The sequence below is a fragment of the Martes martes genome, assembly GCF_963455335.1.
Source record: "Martes martes genome assembly, chromosome: 15".
Taxonomy (NCBI): domain Eukaryota; kingdom Metazoa; phylum Chordata; class Mammalia; order Carnivora; family Mustelidae; genus Martes; species Martes martes.
This window is the reverse complement of record NC_137903.1, coordinates 57,839,790-57,861,677: the sequence shown is the minus strand read 5'-3', so window position 1 is coordinate 57,861,677 and position 21,888 is coordinate 57,839,790. Positions and strand designations below refer to the sequence as shown.

The 21,888-nt window shown below is 47.8% G+C and overlaps 1 protein-coding gene across 1 annotated transcript in view; it reads left to right on the top strand.

Moving 5' to 3' along the window:
* The first annotated feature begins 20,746 nt into the window (after nt 1–20,746).
* The window catches only part of SCCPDH (saccharopine dehydrogenase (putative)), a 33,967-nt gene continuing 32,825 nt past the window's right edge, over nt 20,747–21,888 (top strand). The window contains exon 1 of the mRNA XM_080825024.1: nt 20,747–21,097. Coding sequence (XP_080681150.1) covers nt 20,908–21,097 — 190 coding nt within the window. The 5' untranslated portion in view covers nt 20,747–20,907. The remainder of the gene's footprint in view (nt 21,098–21,888) is intronic.

Here is a 21,888-nt window from a genome sequence, read left to right as displayed (position 1 = left end):
GGAGCAACAAAGATTTTCCTACACCCACGAGGAATGTGAAGAATCCTGTGAAAATTCCAAATGGCAACTACACACCAAGAAAGTGTTAGAGAAACAGACGACATGCTCTGGACCCGTTTTCTTTAGCTGGTGGCATGAGACTGAGACGACCCCCCACAGCCGTCCAAGATGAGAACAGCCCATCTACAGCAATGGTGCCCTCGCCCGGGGACCTGCCTGGCCTCCCGGGCTCCGCGTCCTCGGGGAATGAGAGAGGAGGAGACAGGCCCAGGCTGGGGATTGGGAGGGCTCAGGGACCACAGAGAGGGGCTCTGGAAATTGGAGGTGAGGACTTGGCCGAGCAGAAGTAAGCCGCCTTTCCCCCAAGAACCTGAGGAGCCCAGAAGCTACGTGGGGAAAGGCCCCTTCTGGCCCAGCCCCCAGGCCAGCCTCTCTATTAGATTTTTTTTTTTAAAGATTTTATTTATTTCTTTGAGAGAGAGAGAGAGCTCAAGCAGGGGGAGTGGCAGAGGGAGAGGGAGAAGCAGGTTCCCCGCTGAGCTGGGAACCCAATGCGGGACTTGATCCCAGGACCCTGGGACCCTGGGATCATAACCTGAGCCAAAGGCAGGCACTTAACCGACTGAGCCCCGCCCCCTGGCACCCCAATCTCCATTTCTTTAGGGTCAGTTAATGGAGCTTCATTCATTTTCTCTGGTGGTGTTGAGTTTACCTGATGCTTCCTGATCTCCGTGTCCTTGCATTGCTGTCTGTTTCGAGCGCGTCATCTCCTTGTCCAGGCTTTACAGGTGTCTCAGCTGGGGAAGACCTGGGCCCGTCGGCTCAGCGTGGCACCCTCTGTGGGTCAGCGGAACCACTCACGGCCGGTGGGGCTTGCTGCTAGGGACCTCTAGCCTGTGCTCCGAGGGGTGTTCGAGTGGGGCCGCTGGATTGGGCTCCCCAGCTGGGCAGGGCTGCCGGCTGGGCTCTGGGGCCATGTGGAGCCATCGCCTAGGCTCTGTGACCTCCTCTGGCTGGGCGGAGTCACGGGCGTTGTAGTGCCACCAATCTACTACCATAGGTCAGGGCTATGGGCCAGGCTCTGCAGCAGCTCCCAGGTGGGTGGGGTCCCAGACCTTGTGCCCCGACTGGTGGCTGCTGCTGGCGGGACTCAACATTCATGTTGGGTGGGGCTGGAGACCACGAGCGGCAGTCAGCTGGGGTCACTCTCTGCGCTTGCTGGTCAAGTGCGCCCAGAGGCGACACTCAACAGTTGGGCAGGGCTGCTGGCTTGGTTCCCTGCCCCAGTGGGCCATGGAATGTCCTTCAAGGCTGCCGGGCATCTGTGGCCATGCTTCCCAGATGGGCAAGACTGGAGGCTATACTGAGCAGTTGCTGGGAGGGTCACTTTGCTTCCCTGCCCAGGCAGGGAGGTAGAATGTGCTCCATATCGGGTTCAGCCCCGTGGACTGGGAATCCATGTCAGGCAGGACTGCAACTGAGGTCCATGGCCGGAAGGGGCCACCGGTTTAGCTCTGCTGATGGGCTGAGCTGCTGGCTGGTATCTGGTTGGGGGACTGCCGCCTGCAGGAATGTGGTCCTCCAGGATCTAAGCGCGGGTTACTGTAAGCCCTGCCCCCTTGTCCATCTCTCTCTGATCCCCGGTGGTGGAGCCCCAGGGGTTCCCCTGGATCTCCATGAGGCAAGACCCAGTGGGTTTTCCCCAAAGTATCCCACAACATTGGCAAACTGGGTGTCCATCTTAGGCCCTTCTTTTCCCAATGGAGAAAAGGTGGGCACAGGGGGCCCTCTCGATGCTGCACCGAGTTGGCCAGGGGTGGAAAGGTGTGATCAAAATGGAACCCCTCCTCTTCCTCTTCAAACATGGTCCTTGCTCTGTGTTCTAGGGGCTACCTCAGCCTCACGCCCATATTCTGGGATTTTTAATGATGTATTGTCCATGCTTAGTTGCTAGTCAGTCTTCTTGGGAGTCATGAACAACCTTGGTCTCCATCTTGAGGCTGACACTTTTCCTTATCCACTCTTATTCTCACTTACTTTATATAAACAGGCAGATGTTTTCAGTCTAATTTGGACAACCTGGGTCTCAAGATAACTAGTAGAGGTGTTAGATGGTGGCTTACCCAGATCTGGCCACTAGCATCAGCTTCTCTGCCTTGATTCTGAGGCGTGTGGCTGGAGAGAGAAAGAACTGGAAAGAAACCGGTCTGGCGAAATGTGTCAGCAAAACAGCAGTCATCCCCTCACTATTACCGTGTCGCTCTACTCCTGGCAAGACATTCAGAACTCGTTCCTCCCCACTGAGGACCAAAGACACACTCAAGGGCTGCGTGATGGTGCAAATACTTCTGTTATTCTTCCGTGACCTTCCACTCCATAGGTGCTCAGACCACCATGAGGGGGGTACCCTGAGGCACGTGCTTCCTTTCCTGCTCTGTCTCCCTCTACCTGTCCTGCCTCACCTTGCAGGGCCTCCTGCAATCCAGCCATTCTGGAAGACCCTTCCCTGCTTGCCCCCACCCCGGGTACTTCCGAGATGAGCGCCAAGAAGACAAATCTCTTTCATTTTAACCTTGATTGCTGGATATTAATAAGTGTTCTTGGGATGTTTTCCGATGCTAGGAGATCCCCCGCCCCCACTGGGGTGAGGGCAGGGCAGGCCACCTGTGCTCCCCCTTCCACACGCACATGAAATGACAGGAGCCCATGTAACAGTGCTCGCACCGTGTTCCTCCGTCCTGTCAATGTGGCAACATGCTTAAAAACATGACAAAGGTAAGTGAGACTCACCTTTGTTATGTTATGTTATGTGGCAACATGCTTAAAAACATGACAAAGGTGAGTGACACTCACGTTTGGGAGGTATTTCTACTCGTCTAAAAAGGTGCATTTTGGCGGTGCCTGGGTGGCTTGGCCGGTGAGCTGGTGAAGCGTCTGCCTTCGGCCCACGTCCTGGTCTCAGGGTCCTGAGAGCCAGGCCCACATGGGGTTCCCTGCCCAGCGGGGAGCCTGCTTCTCTCTCTCCCACCCTCCCCATTTGTGCTCGCTTTCTCTCTCCTTCTCAAATAAATAAAATCTTAAAAAAAAAAAAGCTAAGTTTAAAATAAAGTAAAAATTAGGGCCACCTGGGTGGCTCAGCTGTTAAGCAGCTGCCTTCAGCTCAGGTCATGATCCTTGGGTCCTGGGATCGAGTCCCGCATCCAGCTGCCTACTCAGTGGGAAGCCTGCTTCTCCCTCTCCCACTCCCCCTGCTTCTGTTACCTCTCTTGCAGTGTCTCTCTCTGTAAAATAAATAAAATCTTTTAAAAAAATAAAGTAAAAATTAAAATGTTTGTTTTTATGTGCGCAAGGATGGTCTCAGGAAGAGAGTGGAGCACAGATTTGGACTGTCTCCTGAGTGACGGCCATAAGGATTAAAAAGAGTTAGGCTCAGGGCCCAGGGGTGTAAGAGCCACTATTTATAGCCAAAACGGTGGAAAGGGTTGTTATGAGGATGCCCAGGGGTGTTTTCAGGGGAAAAACACAAGCCTGTCCAAACCTGCAGCCCTTGGGCTAGAGGAGCGGACGAGCGCCACCTAGCGGCCCTTGCCGGTCCTGTTCCTGGTAAGTCCGGGAGGAGAGATTAGGACTCACTTCTCATAGAGGGTCAGAAACCGGAGTGCCAAAGGACAGGGCCTTCCACACGCGTGAAACAGACGTCAGAGTATCTGCTGCACAAGGTTGTTTGATAATTGCATGAGGTACTTTTTTTGGCTATGAAATGTTTTGTGTTCATAAAACAAAAGTGGCAACTAAGTCATCTTCATGAATTTGGGAATCCCAGCCATGGGTCAATCAATGTCTTGGTCACTTGGTTTGCTACGTTGTATCACGTTTGTGATTTATGGGATGTTTATTATTTGAAATGTTCCAGTTGGATATAATTGTGCATGGGGGTGGGTGATTTCCCAGTAGGATTTAGGGAAAATCTTATACAAAGCAACATTATTGGGTTCAGAGAAAATGTAAAATGCAGAAAAGATTGATAAGAACTATGTTGGAAGTGAAGTTTATGCCCATGCGGGTGTTTGAATGCCCGTGTGTGTGGGAGAGAGAGCGAGCCCAAAGTTACACGGAATCACACAAAGCAAGGCCTAAAAGTCAGCACAACCCACCATCTTCTGGAATATTCACAGATATTAGGTCTGAATGTATGTCCCACCGAACAAAGGCAAGCGTGGGTCTGGATGAGACCAAAGCTGGATTCCTCATGTGTCCACCAATACTCCTGGAAGGCAGAGTTGAGAAGCACCATCAAGCTACCAAACACAGCCCCCCTGATGTCTCTGCATCACCTCCTGTTTGGAGGTGGGCCCTCCTTGTGTGCACGCAGCCTCAGCAAGAGTGTGTCCGACGGCGACATGTGGGTGTGCAGTATACTGGCATCAGCACGCTGCTAAGTAGGCATGTGTTATGTGACGTAACACATTAACCTTCCTTACCCAACTTGAGGATATCTTAATTTTCATGATGAATTTATCCAGATTAGAAGAAACAACTGTTATAGTTGGGGTGCAAAGATGTTTTCACTTTTGAGGTCAGTATATATCCCAGATTATTTTGAACCCATCCCAGACATCATGCCATTTTACCTGTTAAAAAACTCACTATATATGTCCCTAAAAAATAAGGATTTTAAAAATTTAGCAACAATGCCATTATCACACTTCAGAAAAATAACATTAACACCTGAATGTCATCAAATATTCAGTGTTTGCATTTCCCCCACTTGGCTCATCAACTTGTTCAGATGTCACGTTTGACACACATTTTGTTTTATCTTATTTATTTCATTTTATATTTTTAAGTAGGCTCTATACCCAACATGGGGCTTCAACCTATGACCCTCCCTTGGATCAAGAGTCACACGCTCCACTGACTGAACCAGCCAGGTGCCCTTGCGAGTCTAAAATATACCTATTTATGGGTGCCTGGTGGCTCAGTGGGTTAAAGCCTCTGCCTTCGACTCAGGTCATGATCGCAGGGTCCTGGGATCGAGCCCTGCATCGGACTCTCTGCTCAGCAGGGAGCCTGCTTCCCTTCCTCTCTCTCTCTGCCTGCCTCTCTGCCTCCTTGTGATGTCTGTCTGTCAAGTAAATAAATAAAATCTTTAAAAAATATATACCTATTTATTTCAACAAGTGTTGATGGAATCAAGGGATATTTGCATGAGAACAAAAAGTGAATCTTGATACCCTAAAAAAATTTTAAGATGAATCATGGACGAAAAATGTGTCAGGTAAAACAATAACGTTTTAGGAGAACATACAGATTTGGAGTTCACAAAGATTTCTTTTTCTTTTTCTTACTTTGTCTCTTTCTTCTTTTTTTAGAGAGGGAAAGAGGGGTAGCGGGGCAGAGGGAGAGGGAGAGGGACTCTCAAGCAGGCTCCCTGCTGAGTCTGTTAAAAAATGGGACAGTTTGAACATCCAAACAATTTTGACTACAATGTGTTGAAACATATTAAATAAAAATCGTATTAATAAAAAACGTATTAAATAAAAATGCATTTATGGCAATTCTAAAAATATCCATTGGTCACTGTGTTATTATTCTGAAAGTGGATGAAGGGAAAGAATCAAGCATTTCTTTCATTTTTTAAAAAAAAATTTTATTTATGGGGGGCAGAGAGCAGAAGGAGAGGGACAAGCCGACCCCCACTGAGGGTTGAGCAGGACACGGGGCTCAAGAGCCTGAGATCATGACTTGAGCTGAAACCAAGCGTCAGATGCTCAACTGACTGAGGCACCCAGGTGCCCCTCTTCCATTTTTTTCTTACCAACAATATCCCTTAGTTGACAAATCTCAGCATAATAATTGCAGGAGGCACAGTAGAATTTGAACCTTGCTACTTTGCAATGGTAGTGAAGTAAGGATTATCAATGCCCGCCAATCAGGGTTGATGACACACTTTGCAGTGAAGGAATCTTGCTGACTGCACCTCAGCCCAGTGACCGAAATGAACATCAATCACAACACGTGGGAGAGTCTGATGCTCTGTGCCCCGTGGTGTGATCTGGGGAGCACAGAGCCCCAGCCACAAAGCGTTCTCATGCAAGGAATTGCCCTGAACGTAATCAAGCAAGTAGGTCTACCTATTCACGTGCAGGAAACCGGGGGGAATAGAGGAAAGGGATAAATGACATATTAAGGATGCAATCAACCAAATCCAGAATGTGGGTGATTCCATAGGATAGGAGACGTGATTTCATCAACAAATAAATGGCACAAAAATCAATGGAGGCAGAAGTATTCATTATAGACTAAGAGACTTACAAGGTTTATCGACAAATAGTGTATATTGTTTGGAAGCTGACTTAAACGGAACTAAAGAAAGATAGTGTGAAGCCAATCCTGAAACTTGAACGTGAACTGGATATGACACTATGTTAAGGAATTATTGTTCGTATTAATTGCGGTGAGACTTTAGGGCTTAAGATTTTTTTTTTTTTTAAGTAGGCTTCCAGCCCAGTGTGAAGCAAAATGAGGGGCTTAAACTCAAGACCCACAGATCAAAAGTCAGACACTTAACCGACTGAACCATCCAGGCCCCCCAGGGCTTAAGGTTTTTTTTTAAAAAGGGGCACATGGGAGGCTCAGTCCACTGGGTGTCTGACTTGATTTTGGCTCAGGTCATGATCTCGGGGTCCTGAGATTGAGCCCCGCATGGGACTCTGTGCTCAGCGGGGAGTCTGCTTGAGATTCTCTCCCTCGGCCTCTCCCCCTGCTCATGTGCTCTCTCTCTCTCTCTCTCAAACAAGTAACAAACAAACAAATAAATCTTTTTTAAAAAGGATTTAAAAATTCCTTATTGATACCCTGGCTCCCACTGGCTAAATATGGAACAGTTTGAATATCAGCATAAATAATGATAGTAAAAGCTTATAAACCACTGAATCGAGTAAAAATGCATGAGTCCAGACCAATACTGATAACGTATACACTATGTGTACGTGGGTTTTCAGGGCGGCACAACAACAGGTCAGCTATCATTTTCTTTTTTTTTTTTTTTAAGATTTTATTTATTTATTTGACAGACAGAGATCACAAGTAGGCAGAGAGGCAGGCAGAGCAGCAGGCAGAGAGAGAGGAGGAAGCAGGCTCCCCACTGAGCAGAAAGCCCGATGCGGGGCTTGATCCCAGGACCCTGAGATTATGACCTGAGCCGAAGACAGAGGCTTTAACCCAGTGAGCCACCCAGGCGCCCCAGCTATCATTTTCAATGGATGTTCTTTTAGCTTTTTTGTAAGTTCATTGTTCCCTGATTCTGTCCACTGAAAAGGCTTAGAAGCAGTGATATCCCAATAACAATGAAGACATTCAGATCCTGAAGTCTAGATATCACCAGCAATGAGACATGCTGACATTGTGTTCCTTTTGGGGTGTTGCAATAGCACCAAAGAAGGGTCCAACAATGCTGGACTGGTTTCCTATGGCTGCGTAACCAAGCACCACACATTTAGCGGCTTAAGGCAATACCCACCTGTTAGCTCAGAACTCGAAGGCCCGGCTTCTGTTCAGGACAGCATGAGACCAAAATCAAGCTATGAACCAGGCTGAGTTTTTGTCTTGTGCCTCTGGGGAAAATCTGCTTCTAAACACATTCTTGTTGTTGGCAGAATTCAGTTCCTTAGGGTTGTAGGACTGGGGTCTCCCTGCTTCCTCACTGACTGTGAGCTAGGAGCTCCTCTCAGCTCCTCTGTCTTCAGTCAACAACCTCACATGGAGTCTCTCTAGAAATTCAAATCTTTGGGTCCCCCCCCCATTTCTGATTTAAAGCTCTTACGTGATGAAGTCAGGACCACTTGGATGATCTCTCTTAAAGACCAGTGATTTGGCACCTTAATTACATCGCAAAATCTCTCTTGCTGCATCAGAAAGCATAATCCCAGGAGGGATAGCTCATCATAGTCACAGATTCTGCTCACGCTCGAAGGGAGGGAATTACACAGGGCATGGATCACTGGGAGATGCCACCAGAATCACCAATGTAGTATAACTCACCAGAAATGTCCAGCCCGAATCAGTCCTGAGTCTATCATCAGATAGGTCCAGATCATGTGATATTCTATGTGATCACTGGCTTGAACTCTTCAAAGAAATCAGTGTCATGAAAGGTTAAAAAAAAAGGTGAGGTGACCTCTCTAGATTCAAGGAGATAAAGAGATTCAACACCCAAATGCAATGCATGATCGTTCATTGGGTCCCAGATTTTTAAAAACTCCTGTGAGAACTTTTGCCACTTACTTCCAAATGATTCAGCAAGAATATGTACATAGGAGGATAGGTGGTAAAAGCAGCCAAATAATAACAGTTTATGAATGAAGAAGATAAAGGGTGTTCAGTGCATTGTTATTTTTCAGAAGGTTTGAACGGTTTCGAAAATAAATGTTTGGGCACCTGAGTGGCTCAGTCAGTTGGGCATCTGCCTTCAGCTCAGGTCATGATCCCAGGGTCCTGGGTTTGAGCCCTGCATTGTGCTCCCTGCTCAGCGGGGAGCCTGCTTCTCCCTCTGCCCCTCCCCCTGCTTGTGTTCTCTCTCACTCTCAAATAAATAAAAATATTTTTTAAAAATTTTGAGGGGAGAAGAATTTAATGTAAAAAATTTCTTAATCTGTTTTTTTAGGCTATTGCCAAAAGATTTATTGAAAATAACTCTTTCCATAGTGAGACATCATGGAAAGAATGGCAGATAAGAGGGCACTTTTAAACAATGCCTGAATGTCTTGTGGGAATCCTTTTCTGCCACATAAGATGTTGAGTCAGAATCTTTTTTTTTTCACTTAGGAAGGTTACGTAACCAATTCCTTGTTGCTACAATTCATTTGCTGAGAAAGATACTCCTCTCTCATTTCTTGAAACTGTGTACCTTTAACAAGATTTTGCTGTGGGGCAGGTATCTTGGCAATGGCTATAAGAAACAGTTCAGGTTCATAGAGTATCTTGGCAATGGCTATAAAAAAGAGTTCAGGTTCAGATAGTGCTGATATGTGTAAATAAGTTCAAGTTGCACCTATTAGGGACCCTAGATAAACACAGAATAGATAGAAAATATGTATTAAGAGCTTTTGACTTCTTAATCTTCAGTTTGGAGATTTATTTTAATAAAATTATGCAAGGGAAAGAAAAGTTTTATTTATATAGATGCATGCAATGGGGTTATTTATAATAGTGACAAATGACAACAGTCTAAGTGCACATCTATAGAGGGGTACTGTACTGAAGTTACATCTATCAGTATCGTGTGGAGTGTTTCATAAATTTGCATATAATATGAAGTCAGAAAAGATACTCATAAAAAATGTTACGAAGAAAAATGTAGAGTTCCTTATTTTTTAATGAATTTTTGAGAGATTTTACTTTATTTAGCAAGCAGGGGGAGGGGCAAGCAGAGGGAGAGGGAGAAGCAGACTCCCTGCTGAGCAGGCTCAATCTCAGGACTCTGAGATCAGAACCTGAGCCAAAGGCAGACACTTAACCGACTGAGCCATCCGGACACCCCAAGACATAGTCCTTTTTTTTTTTTTTTAAGATTTTATTTATGTATTTGGGGGGGGGCAGAGGGAGAGAATCTCAAGCAGACTCCTTATTGAGCACAGAGCCCGATGCAGCACTCGATCACAGGACCCAGGAGATCAGGACCCGAGCCAAAATCTAGAGTTGGATGCTCAACTGACTGAGCCACCCAGGTGCCCCCCTATTTTTAATGTTTTGACAAACTTCCATCCTGTCTTCCATAGAGGCTGTACCAATTTACATTCCCACCTACAATGCATGAATACTCCTTTGTCTATGCACCCTCACCAGTACATGTTGGGTCTCGTGTTGTTGATTTTAGCTATCCTGACAGGTGCAACGTGGTATCTCACTGGGGTTTTGATTTGCATGTTCCTGATGATGAGTGATAAGCATCTTTTCATGTGTTTTTATTGGCCATCTGGATGACTTCTTTGAAGAACTGCCTCTTCAGGTCTTCTGCCCATTGTAATCAGATTGCTGCATATATATTTTTTGGCCTTGAGTTGTATATGTTCTTTATCTATTTTGGATATTAACCCCTTACTGGATCTCACATTTATGTTTTTAATCCATATTGAGTTTATTCTGTGTATAGTGTAAGAAGTCCAGACGCACTCTGGCATGTGACTGTCCAGTTTCCCCAACACCATTTACTGAAGAGACGGTCTTTTCCTTGTTGTATATTCTTGCCTCCTTTGTCGTAGATTAACAATACAGTCGTGGGTTTGTTTCTGGGTTCTCTATTCTGTGCCATTGATCTATGTTTGTTTTTGTGCCGGCGCCATATTGTTTTGGTTAGCACAGCTTTGTACTGTATCTTGAAATCTGGAATTGTGACATCTCCAGCTTTGTTCTTCTTTCTCAAGATCGCCAAACCCTTTTGGAGTCTTCTGTGGTTCCAAACGAATTTTAGTATTATTTGTTCAACTTTTATGAAAAATGCTGTTGGTATTTTTATAGGGATTGTATTATAGGGATTAGGGATTGTAAGATGTTGGTCTTAATGAGCTTGATGAATATATAATGGGCTGATAGTGTATGTTGGTGCTGGAGAAACCTGATTTTTTTAAAAAAGATTTTATTTATTTACTTGACAGAAAGAGAGATCACAAGCAAGCAGAGAGGCAGGCAGAGAGAGAAAGAAGGAAGCAGGCTCCCTGCTGAGCAGAGAGCCAGATGCGGGACTCAATTCCAGGACCCTGAGATCATGACCTGAGCCGAAGGCAGAGGCCTTAACCCACTGAGCCACCCAGGCGCCCCATGGAGAAACCTGATTAATAACTTTCTCTTCCCAGCCCAAATTGGGATCTAATTGAGGGATCAGGCATGAAGTCAGACAGATGGAGGTTGCAATGGTCATCCCTCTGCTGAGGGCTGCATGTGTGGCCACGGTGGGCTTGCTAACCCTTCACCCCTGAGTTAGATGGGTGTTACCATCTGGGCACTGACACAGTTAGACATGGCGGAGAGAAGAGCAGAATCAACTCTGCACAAGGACATCTGAAAAGAGAGGGGGAAGACCCGTTCCTTCTCCTGACTCACCAGTCAGGTAAGCCTTCTCTGCTGGGAAGGAGGTGGGAGAGGAGGCCAGGGTTGGTGCTCTGGGGAGTCCTCTCCATACAGAAGCTTCAGAGCATGGGAAAGATGTGCTTCCCGGATGACATGGAGCCAGGTGGGTACAGGGTCTTGTGGGGCACCTGGGAGTTCCAACCCGGTAGTTCCAGAAAGCCCGAGTTAGGTTTCGAGGTGAGTTTTACTCAGGCAAGAAGCAACAGAAGGGACTTTTTTCTCAGAAGGAAGAATATGGACGTAATCATGAAGGCATGAAATAACTTTGTGAGCCTGGGAACTGGAAGCATTTTGCTATTATTATTGTTATTTTTAAATATTTTATTTATTTATTTGACAGAGTGAGTGAGAGAGAGAGAGAGAGACAGAGAGCAAGAACAAGCAGGGGGAATGGCAAGCAGGGGAGAAGCAGGCTCCCCGCTCAGCAAGGAGCCTGATGTAGGGCTGGATCCCAGGACCCTGGGATCATGACCTGAGCCGAAGGCAGAGGCTTTAACCCACAGAGCCACCCAGGCGCCCCATCAGAGGCATTTCTGTTGAAGCCTAGACGGAATAAAGAAAGCTCACCATCATTTTTAAACTTTCATCTAAAAGTATTAGCCAACACAAGGGGAAAAAAGATGTTTTTTTTTTATCAAACATTTTTCTGGTGCTTTGTGTCAGACACTGTTTCAAGCACTTTACATATATTAAGTAATTTAATTCATATAATCTTCATAACTATCCTACAAAGTATACTATTATGATCCCATTCTATAGATGGGGACATTGATGAAGGCACATAGATAGTAACTGTCAAGTGAGGAGGGGTAATCATGGGGAGAAGGCAGGCCTTGCATCGATATTTTTGATATACCCGGCCTGCTGTTTTCCACCTGTCCAACGCTCAATAAATGATCTACTGACATAATCACCTTCACACGAGGGGTTCTGGTGAGCACTACAGAGACCCACCGGCTAGACAGTCTCCGATCCTGTTTTTCTCTTGAAGCGATCTTCTCTACCAGTGGTCCTCAAAGTCGTGGTCTTGGAGCAGCTGGGGCATCACCGGCAACCTTGCTGGGAACGCAGAATCTCAGACCCCGCCCCCAGCTAGTCAATCAGAAACCGTGGACTGGGCCAGCCTTGGCGCCTGGACAGAACCTTCCGGTGATTTGGATCACCTGCCGTTGGAGAACCTTTAGTCTCCAAATATGTCCCCTCAAATAGCATCCCTTCTGTTGATAGTCAGTAGGCTTTTGGGTACCAGGTGGCGGACTCAGCATAGTAAGATTTTATTACTTATTTATTTATTTGGGGGGGTGGAATCCACCGATGGGGGGAGGGCCAGCGGGTGAGGGAGAAACAGACTCCGTGCTGAGTGTGGAGCCCAGTGTTGCAACAGCACTGAGATCCTGACCAGAACCGAAAACAAGAGTCAGACCCCTAACCGACGGAGCCACCTAGGTGCCCCGCTGTCTTTCTTTTTAAAGAGCTGAAGCCCTAGTCTCCTTATTTTATTTTCATATACATTTCTTTCTCCAAGTACATGATCATCAGCCGCTGCCCAGAAGTGTTATTTCAAACTGAAGCAAATTTTGATGTTTTGCCAGGTTCCCAACTAAACAAAAATAAAACTTCTCTGTACCTACTGTTGGGAGCAACAGGCAGTAAAGAAAGCTTCACCCCGCTTTTGTGGAGCAGAAGACAAGCATATGCTTGGGGTCAGAGCCCTGAGAGATCGCCTGTCGTGTGAGCACATCCCTAGGCTGGAGCCACGGTCCTGTGGGATTGCTGGGCTGACTTGACAACACACCTGTGCATTTGAACTTGGCCGGGAGGAGCAGCAGCGGGGGGATGATGCTTGCTGTAAATGTGTGAGCACTCACCCGGGGAGGCTGTCTTACCCCAGACCAGTAGGAGCACCCCTCCCTCCTAGATGATTTCCTGCCTCTATTTCCTCAAGCCTCACGCCCAGGGGAAGACTTGGTTTCAGACGTCACTGCAAAAAGTCCCATAATCAGATGGGGATTTGCATAAGCTCGTACAGTATCCATTTACCTCTGTCTGTGCCCCAATGCTATAATTCCACCCCCCCCCACTATCTCTGACATACCGTCTGGGATACTTGGGGTGCACTAACCTCCATCCTTTGATTCAAGGTCATTCCCTAATACTTCCTCTTTCTCTCCCGTATCATCAGTTTCTTTCCACTGGATTGTCCTACAAGCCAACAAACCAGCCAAAGAAATAAACCAAAACAAATTTCTCTGGATCCCCTTTCCCCCCTCCAGCTTTTGCCCCCTTGATCCCTTTTTCCCATGACAATAAAACTGCTTGTGTTCACTGTGAGATTTTTGCTCCCTTCCCTTCTGTCCACATCGAGATCCCCAGCAGGCACCGTGTTGCTGAGCCAGTAGTCATTCCCAGTCCTCAGAACTCTTGGCCCCATGAGGTGTCTTCTAGAAATATTCTTTTAAAAAATTTCTTTTTAGAAATATTATTCTTCAGATGGCTTCCAAGATACCACACTCCCCTGGTTTCAACTGTACTTTTCTAGTTCTTTTTGCCTCTCCATTGCTGATTCCTCTCACCTTCCTCATGGTCCGATGGAACTTTCTGCACTATGGAGAGGTTCTGTATCTGCACTCTCAGCATGACAGGCCTGTGCGGCTGGTAACGACCGAAAATGTGGCTCATGTGCTTGAGGAACTGAATTTGAAATTTAATGTAGTTTAAAATTTAATTGGAATAACCCCATGTGGCTAGAGACGGTTGGACTGAACAGTGGAGCTTGAGATATGGGAGTGTCCCAGGGCTCAGTTCTTGGGTTACTTAAATCCAAGTTTGGCTGCCCATCGCTCTCCAAAGGCCAAGACTCAAGAGAGTTTTGACTGGAAAGAAATAGGAGCTTTATTTGGAGGCCGGCCACCCGGGGAGAAGGTAGACCCTTGTCCAAAGACCAACTCTGAGGTTTCTGCCTGGCCCAGACATTTTTAAAGGTCTTTATTTATTTATTTATTTTAAAGATTTATTTATTTATTTTAGAGAGAGAAAGGGAAAGAGAGAGACATAGAGAGAGGGCACACGTGGGAGGGACAGAGGGGAAAGGGGGAATCCCCAGCAGACTCCCTGCTGAGCGTGGAGCCCTGCGTGGGGCTCAATCTCATGACCGTGAGATCATGATCTGAGTGGAAACCAAGATGGATTCTTTGTTGGATGCTTAAGCGACTGCACAACCCAGGCACCCTTAAGGGGCACTGATCAGTGAAGGCAGTGCAGCGGTCTGTGACGTTCCTTGATTACACGCAGACTCGATGATGTCAGCTACAGGATAATCTCGGGACTTGGAGGCTGTGCAAGAAATTCTAATTTCTTGGTGCCCGGGAGGGTTTGTCCAAGAAGATCTGGTTCGCTGGTACCTGGGGGTGGGCAGGAGCTGTCTGTTCTTTCTGCAAAGGAAGCAAAGTTCTACGGTTGTGCAAAGGTTGATTAATAAGGTCCTTGGTGTGGTCTTAAGGAAGAAAAACAGTTTGCTAAAAGATTGCTGGGCTCATCAGAAAGCCAAGGTGACTTCACACAGGCTCTGGCTTCTGTGGCCTGGGAATGTTCTGGTCCCTTATTCCCCAAGGCCAGGGGTCTGCTGATCTCAAAGAGAGGAAATTACTTCTGTTATGGATCAAGGACCTTATGTCAGCAAGCAGGGAGGGAGCACGTTAACTGTTAACACGGGCGGGAGTGTCGTTACCCTTGGATCTTTTCTTTTCTCCGGCCACACTCATGCCCTTGGTTAATATTACCCAGCCATGTGGCTGTAATTACCACCCGTTTATGAAGAACCGCAAATGTTTAGCTCCATCTGGGTCCTACCACCAACCTCCCAAAGAGAAGATCAAATTTCCTACCTGACAATTCCTACTTGGATGTCTTGGACACCCAAACTTACCGTGTCCAAAATGGAGCCCTTGATGTCCCTAGGGGGATGAAACCGTTGACGCTTGGGTCATCAGGCATGTTTTGGATGCTGCGTCGGCAACAGAGCTGTGCTGAGCCGACTGGAGTCTGAGGTCAAAGTAAAAATCGGTAACCATGGTCCTATCTTATTTTGAGCTTTTCACATTTTGTTCATCATGGATATTTTGCATTGTCTTTTAAAGTTATTTTTAATTAATTAATTTAAGTAAGCTCTATCCCCAGTATGGGCTTGAACCCATGACAAGAGCCCCCCGCTCCACCAACTGAGCAAGCCAGGCATCCCCGCATTGATTTTTTTTTTTTTAAAGATTTTATTTATTGGACACACAGAGAGAGAGAGCACAAGTAGGCAGAGAGGCAGGCAGAGAGAGAGGAGGAAGCAGAATCCCCACTGAGGAGGGAGCCCGACGCGGGGCTCGATCCCAGGACCCCGAGATCATGACCTGAGCTGAAGGCAGAGGTTCAACCCACTGAGCCACCCAGGTGCCCCCCTGCATTGATTTTTTAAAAAATATTATTTTTCTTGATTATTGAGGGCTTTTTTGGTTTTGTTTTGTTTTTGTTTTTGATGGCTCCTTAAATTTTGTACTCAAAGCCCAGAGAGGCCCCCTCGCCCTGGCCTTGGCACTTTTATGAGTGCCTGTGATACGTGATCTTCTGATATAATGAGAAATAATCATTTCTTTCCTGGTTCCTGGCACAGGGACCCTGAAACTCCTGTAATTTCCTGAGGGAAAGAAATGAGAGGGATATCTTTTGTTATTCGTAATGAGCACCTTTTAAGGGTACCTGAGTTTGTGCTAATGAGCTGAGTCTTGGCTCATTACCAGAACCATTAGGTCTGGTCATAACCATTGACCAGTCTTGGCGGCTCCCGAGAGAGCTGCTGGGTGGGGTCTGCTCCCTACCCTGCAACCCCAGAGAAAGAATGGCATCGCCAGAGGGTTGGAATTTTCGGTTCCACCACCAATGGCCAATGATTACATCGATCACGCTTCCAGGCAGGTTGGTGAAGGTATCCACATGCTAGGAGCACGAGACACCCCAGCTCTACAGGAATAGAAGCTTCTGGGCTTGGGACACTTTCGGACCTCATTCCACCTCCCTCTCCATCTGGATGTTCATTTGTATCCTTTTTAATATCCTTGATAATAAACCTGCAATAGTAAGGGAAGTTTTTCCCTGGTAGTCTGTGAGCCTCTCCAGCAAACGATCAAACCCGAGGAGGGGGGTTTTGGCCGGCACATCAAAAGTACAGATGGCCCAGGGCTTGTGACTGGCCTCGGAAGTGCGGTGCCGTCTTGTGGACTGAGCCCTCCACCTGCGAGGTCTGTGCCCCTAAATACTCCCACCACGGTGGAGTTCGAGTTGCCAATGTGACTTCAAGTGACTCATAAAATTGCTGGAAATCGAACCCTTGGCTCTTGTGAGCCAGTATGAATGGCCTCATTGTGGTATGGGATACACAGCTTATTAAAAATAAAAACATTAAAGGGGTGCCTGGGTGGCTCAGTGGGTTAAGCCTCTGCCTTTGGCTCAGGTCATGATCTCGGGTCCTGGGATTGAGCCCCGCATCGGGCTCTTTGCTCAGCAGGGAGTCTGCTTCTCTCTCTCTCTCTCTCTCTCTGCCTGCCTCTCTGCCTACTTGTGATCTTTCTCTGTCAAATAAATAAATAAAATATTAAAAAAAAAAACATTAAAGGGGTGCCTGGGTGGCTCAGTGGGTTAAGCCTCTGCCTTTGGCTCAGGTCATGATCTCAGGGTCCTGGGATTGAGCCCCGCATCGGGCTCTCTGCTCAGCAGGGAGCCTGCTCCCCCCAACCCCCGCCGCCTACTTGTGATCTCTCTTTCTCTGTCAAATAAATAAATAAAATCTTTAAAAAAAACATTAAAAATAATACAGTATAAACGTCTGAGGATTTGCACAGAGAACTTTGACTAACAGATTTTCAGCTAGGGAAAAAAAGAGAAAGTGATATGTGAAAGGGAAAGAAGAAGAAGTAGCAACCCCCCCAAAAAGGACTTAGTTTCTGTTGTTTTCCTAAAAGATCAACCCAGACTAATTTCTTTTCACTGAGTCATTTTTAGCATGATGGGCAGGGGCTGGTGGGAACAATGAGTACGGAGAGATGAGCCTGTGTTGTACTAGTCAGCAACTTCTTGTGTGCTGAGAACCCCTGTTCTAAAATGTGGTCGCGTGTGAGGGATTTTCTGATCGTGTTGGCTTCTTTGCCTGCCTTCTGTTTACATTTGGAAGCGTGGCATTATCCCCTGGAGATTAACAAATGATTCTGGCAATCAGGACAACTTAGAGGCGACTCTCCATTTCTTCTTCCCTTTACACTCAGCCATAACTAAGAGCCATAATGGTTCTTAGGTGTGGGTCCTACCTACATCCGCTTTCTGCCTCCTTCCTACAGCCCCTGCCTCCCGAAGTATAGTTCTCTTCTGGAATAGGCTTAAAGCCACTTCTGTGTTCCTTTATTTCACTCTGTCTGATTTGCTGTGTCAAAGATACACAAAGTCAGGGGGCTCCCCGTGTAAGGGCCTGCTTAGCCAGAGCTACTCCATCTTGGTTGAACAGCCATTTTGTTGTTTGTGCAGTAAAACTTAAACTGCCCCCTCTCCCCCACCAGAGGAACTTACTTAGAAGCAAGTCCAGGAGACCAGTAAAATATGGTCCACCAGTCCCTGATAACAGAGCCCAGAATACAAGGACGAGTCAGGCCAGGTGGAGACATCCAATCAGTAAAGCACACATACGATCTCCCTAACTACCAAAGAATGTGGGCCCCACCTTTTGGGCCCCAATTCTGACCAAGGTGATAGGCTAGTTCAAATAGCTACTATGGGGTGAATTGTAATTCATTTGGCCACCCGTGTGTGACCCAGCATGACTATGCAACTTTCTCTGTGTGTTAACAATCTCATTGGCCACCTGTGTGTGACCAGGCTCAACCACATGGCCTTTGCTCTATATAAGTTAGTCTGTGAGGCTGGGAGGGGTTGGTCTCTCCATAAGAGATGGCCCCGACCGGTTGGTTTGATTCTCGGTGCTGGTGCAAAATAAAGCTTTGCTTGACCTTTGCTTAGTACCAGTCTCGCTCCTTTGATCAAGGACCCCATTACCCCATTTGCTCAGTCGGTAGAATGTGCAACTCTTGATCTCACCGTCTTGAGTTTAAGCCCCATGTTGGGCGTAGAGCCTACTTCAAAAAGAAAGAAAGAGAGAGAGAGAAAGAAAGAAAGGGAGAAAAAAAAAAAGAAAAGAAACCAGACACCAGATGAAATGGTAAGGGTAGATTTTAATCAGTAATACATTATTGTACTAGGGAAACTGAACTTAACCGAGGTGGCCCATGAAGGAAGAGGGAACCCAGGAAGAAAAGAATGACGAAAAGTGGGAAGAAGGGGTGGGTCTACGTGAAGCATCGGGGCTTGCTAATTAGAGCTTACTACCCTCCTGCAGAGGCTGGGAAGCTGGGGCCCTATCTTCAGAGCCGGTTGGAACAAACACTGAATTCTTTTGGCAGCCTGGACACTTTAAGCCAGCATCGTCCTTGGAAGGCGGCCTTGAGATGTTATGAACTGTATCAGTGTTTGTTCAAGTCTGTAGAGACCAAGGTCAAGACCTCGTTGAGGAGAGGGCTCAGAGGGGTCTTGTTGCAGTTTGCTCCAGGAAAGAAGCCATGTCACCTGGCAAACCCTCGAGCTGGGAATTCTCCTCTCTTTTCAGGCCCCAGGTCGCAGAGGGCTGGGTCTCTGACTTCACCAAGAGGGTGGCCAGTGACCTTGTCCCCAAGCTAACCTCGTCTTCTCTTGTAGGACGAGGGGGCTCTCCTTCTCTTTGGTGCTACCCTTAGAGCTGAAATGACCCTCTATGCTGGTCCCCTGGGGAGAAGGGATCCCTTGGAGGATTACTTCCAAGAAGAGCCTGACCTTCTGGGACTGCTTGATGCAAAAGCAAATTCTTCTGACGCCTGTCACCGTAGATCAGACGTGCTTTTTGGAGTCTGAATAAAAGGACTGGTACAGATTTACTCTTTCTTTCCTGAATTTTCTCTGCTCAAAGGAGCATTTGTGAGATTTATGCATATTGTTGTGTGTTACAATGGACCCAAACATGTGCCATGAAGGGGCAGGACTGCAGATGACAAGACATGATTCCCACAGTGGCTTCTCTGCCTCTTCTGCAAAGCCAGTTTCTGCTCCTTTTTAAAAATCATGATTATAAGGGCGCCTGGGTGGCTCAGTCGTTAAGCGTCTGGCTTCGGCTCAGGTCATGATCCCAGGGTCCTGGGATGGAGCCCCACATTGGGCTCCCTGCTTCTCTCTCTCTCTCACACCCCCTTGCTTGTGTTCCCTTTCTCACTGTCTCTCTCTGTCAAATAAATTAATAAAATCTTTAAAAAATAAAAATTATGATTATAAAAGTAATGTGTACTTGTTTGAAAAGCTCGGGAGTTTTAACAATATAGAAAGGTAAAAATTTTAACGTGCAAATCCCTTTCTGCTCGCCTAATGCGTACAGATCCACTTCCCAGTAATAACCACTAACACTGCTGATAACAGCTTCCATTCACTAAGCAGTTACTAAGCGTCGGGCATGTTCCCAAGCGTTTTACAGCGATTGTTTTAGGAAGACCTGTCATGTATTCTGCCCAAGGTTTCATCGGGATGAACACATCCCTTTCATCTTAAATAGAGGATTTATGCTCTCATGTTGATAGTGAACTTGCTCCTTTCACTTACAATGTATCTTGGATAATTTCCATGTCACAACACGTATGCCTCCCTCATTCTTCTCCACTTGCATAATTGGTATTGATGGTTATGATACCAACTTTATTTAACAAGTCCTCTGAGGGGACCTGGGTGGTTCAATTGGTTAAGTATCTGAGCTCCCAGTTTATTCCAATGGACTTTTTGTATATGAAATCCTTCCCGGGCTCCTCTTTTCTTCTATAAATAAGGGCTCCCCTCCTTTGTTCTGGGGACTTGCATCTGATTTTGCCATAGCTCATTTCTCCGGAATTGCAATTCTCTGCTATTTCTGATTAAACCCATTTTTGCTGGTGAAATAGGGGACAGGGCTCTTTTTAAGGTTAACACGAGTCACTAAGCAAATCCTATATCCAAAGGGGATGGAGGTAAGCTCCTCTCCGGGAGGAGGTAGTAACTACACAATTATTTGGAATTCTTCTGGACCCGGAGATGGCTCTTTACTAATGCATTTACTAATTCATTTAAATGTATTAAAATGCGTCTGGATGTATGAATCGCACAGCTCAAGAAACTTACTTATTCTGCATTTGGAGGATCTCCCTAACCTCCCTGCTCAAAGGCAGGCTAGCTCTGGGAGTTGTTTCCCCCAGGGAGCCGCAGGGCAGTGACAACCATGAAGGGGGTCCCCAAGTCCCTGGGCGGAGGGCGGAGGGGCACCAGGGGTAGTGGGGTCAGGGGCTTGCGGTCCAGGGCGCTGCGGCCTTGGGCCCCAGAACCCATTCGCCCTCCACCTGCTCTGGTCCGGCTTCGCTTGGAAAACATTTCTCCCGCTGCGGGGTCCCTGCAGACACCAGGAATTGCTGCCAACTCCTTCCCCGCGCGACGCTCTCGCGTGCGCACCAGGCGCGGGCGTGGGCGTGGGCGTGGCCCTTGCGCGGCGGCGCGTGCGGAGCGTCGGGAGCGCGGCGCGCTGACTGCGGCGGCGGCGGCGCTGGCGGCCGCGGCAGAGGCCGTTGCTGCGCCCGGTACTGGGGTCGCTGCGTGAGGCGCAGGCGCGGAGGACTCCACCCTTCCCGGGCTTCGGCTCGCTGTGGGCTAGTCATGGCGACCGAGGCGAGGCCCTTCCACCTGGTGGTGTTGGGCGCGTCTGGCTTCACCGGCCAGTTCGTGGTCCAGGAGGTGGCCCGGGAGCAGGTGATCCCGGGGCTGAGCCCCCGCCTGCCCTGGGCCGTGGCGGGCCGCTCCCGGGAGAAGCTGCAGCGAGTGGTGGAGAGGGCTGCCCTGAAGCTGGGTAAAGGGGCGGAGGGCGGGGTGGGCGGCTTCCCGCTCCGGGCAGGGGTTCGGGTAGCCCGCAGCGAGCGTTTGTCCTTCTGGGAGCCGGGGGGAGGCTCCCCAGGGCTCCCCCGGCCGGCCGGACGTCCGGAGCGGTGCCTGGGGGTGCCGTGGCTTTGGGCCGCTGCCCACATGAAGCACAGCAGTAAATGCGTGTCTCCTGTGTTGAAACCCCCTGTTGGCGGGGCGGGTCCCGCAGGCCGAGCAGCCGAGGACTTCGGTTCTTCCCCGGCCGGCCCGGTGTCCCTCTAGAGCGGGGTGGAGGGGGAGCTGGTGGGGCTGGAGGGTTCTTGATGGTGAGGTCGGACGGGAGAGGAGGGCATTGGTTTCCCCGCGACTGTTCGTCCTCTCCTCTCGCCTTGGATTTTGGCGGTGGGCGAGGCAGCTTTCCAGGTTTCGGGGACGTCGTGGACTTCGTTTTTCAGTTTCTTTTTTGCTTGTGAGAATTCGCCAGCGGCCTTACTCTGTCGCGTTGGCTTATTCTTTAAGCATTGGTTCCACAGGGTTTTGCTGCGGGGTCTTATCCGTGCTGGGTCCTGCCCTAAGGGCTGGGGTGCGGATGGGACAGCGAGACAGCACACACATTTAGGTCTCAGGAACCTTTAACAGCAGCTCCTTCATACACACAAATGCGCCTGCATTCTTCTGTTTCATCTTTATCTCACTTCTGATTCCACGCTGAGCCCCGGAATACAGAATCCTTTTGCTGTCACCACCAATAGGCACTCTTTTTGGTGTTTTTTTTTTGTT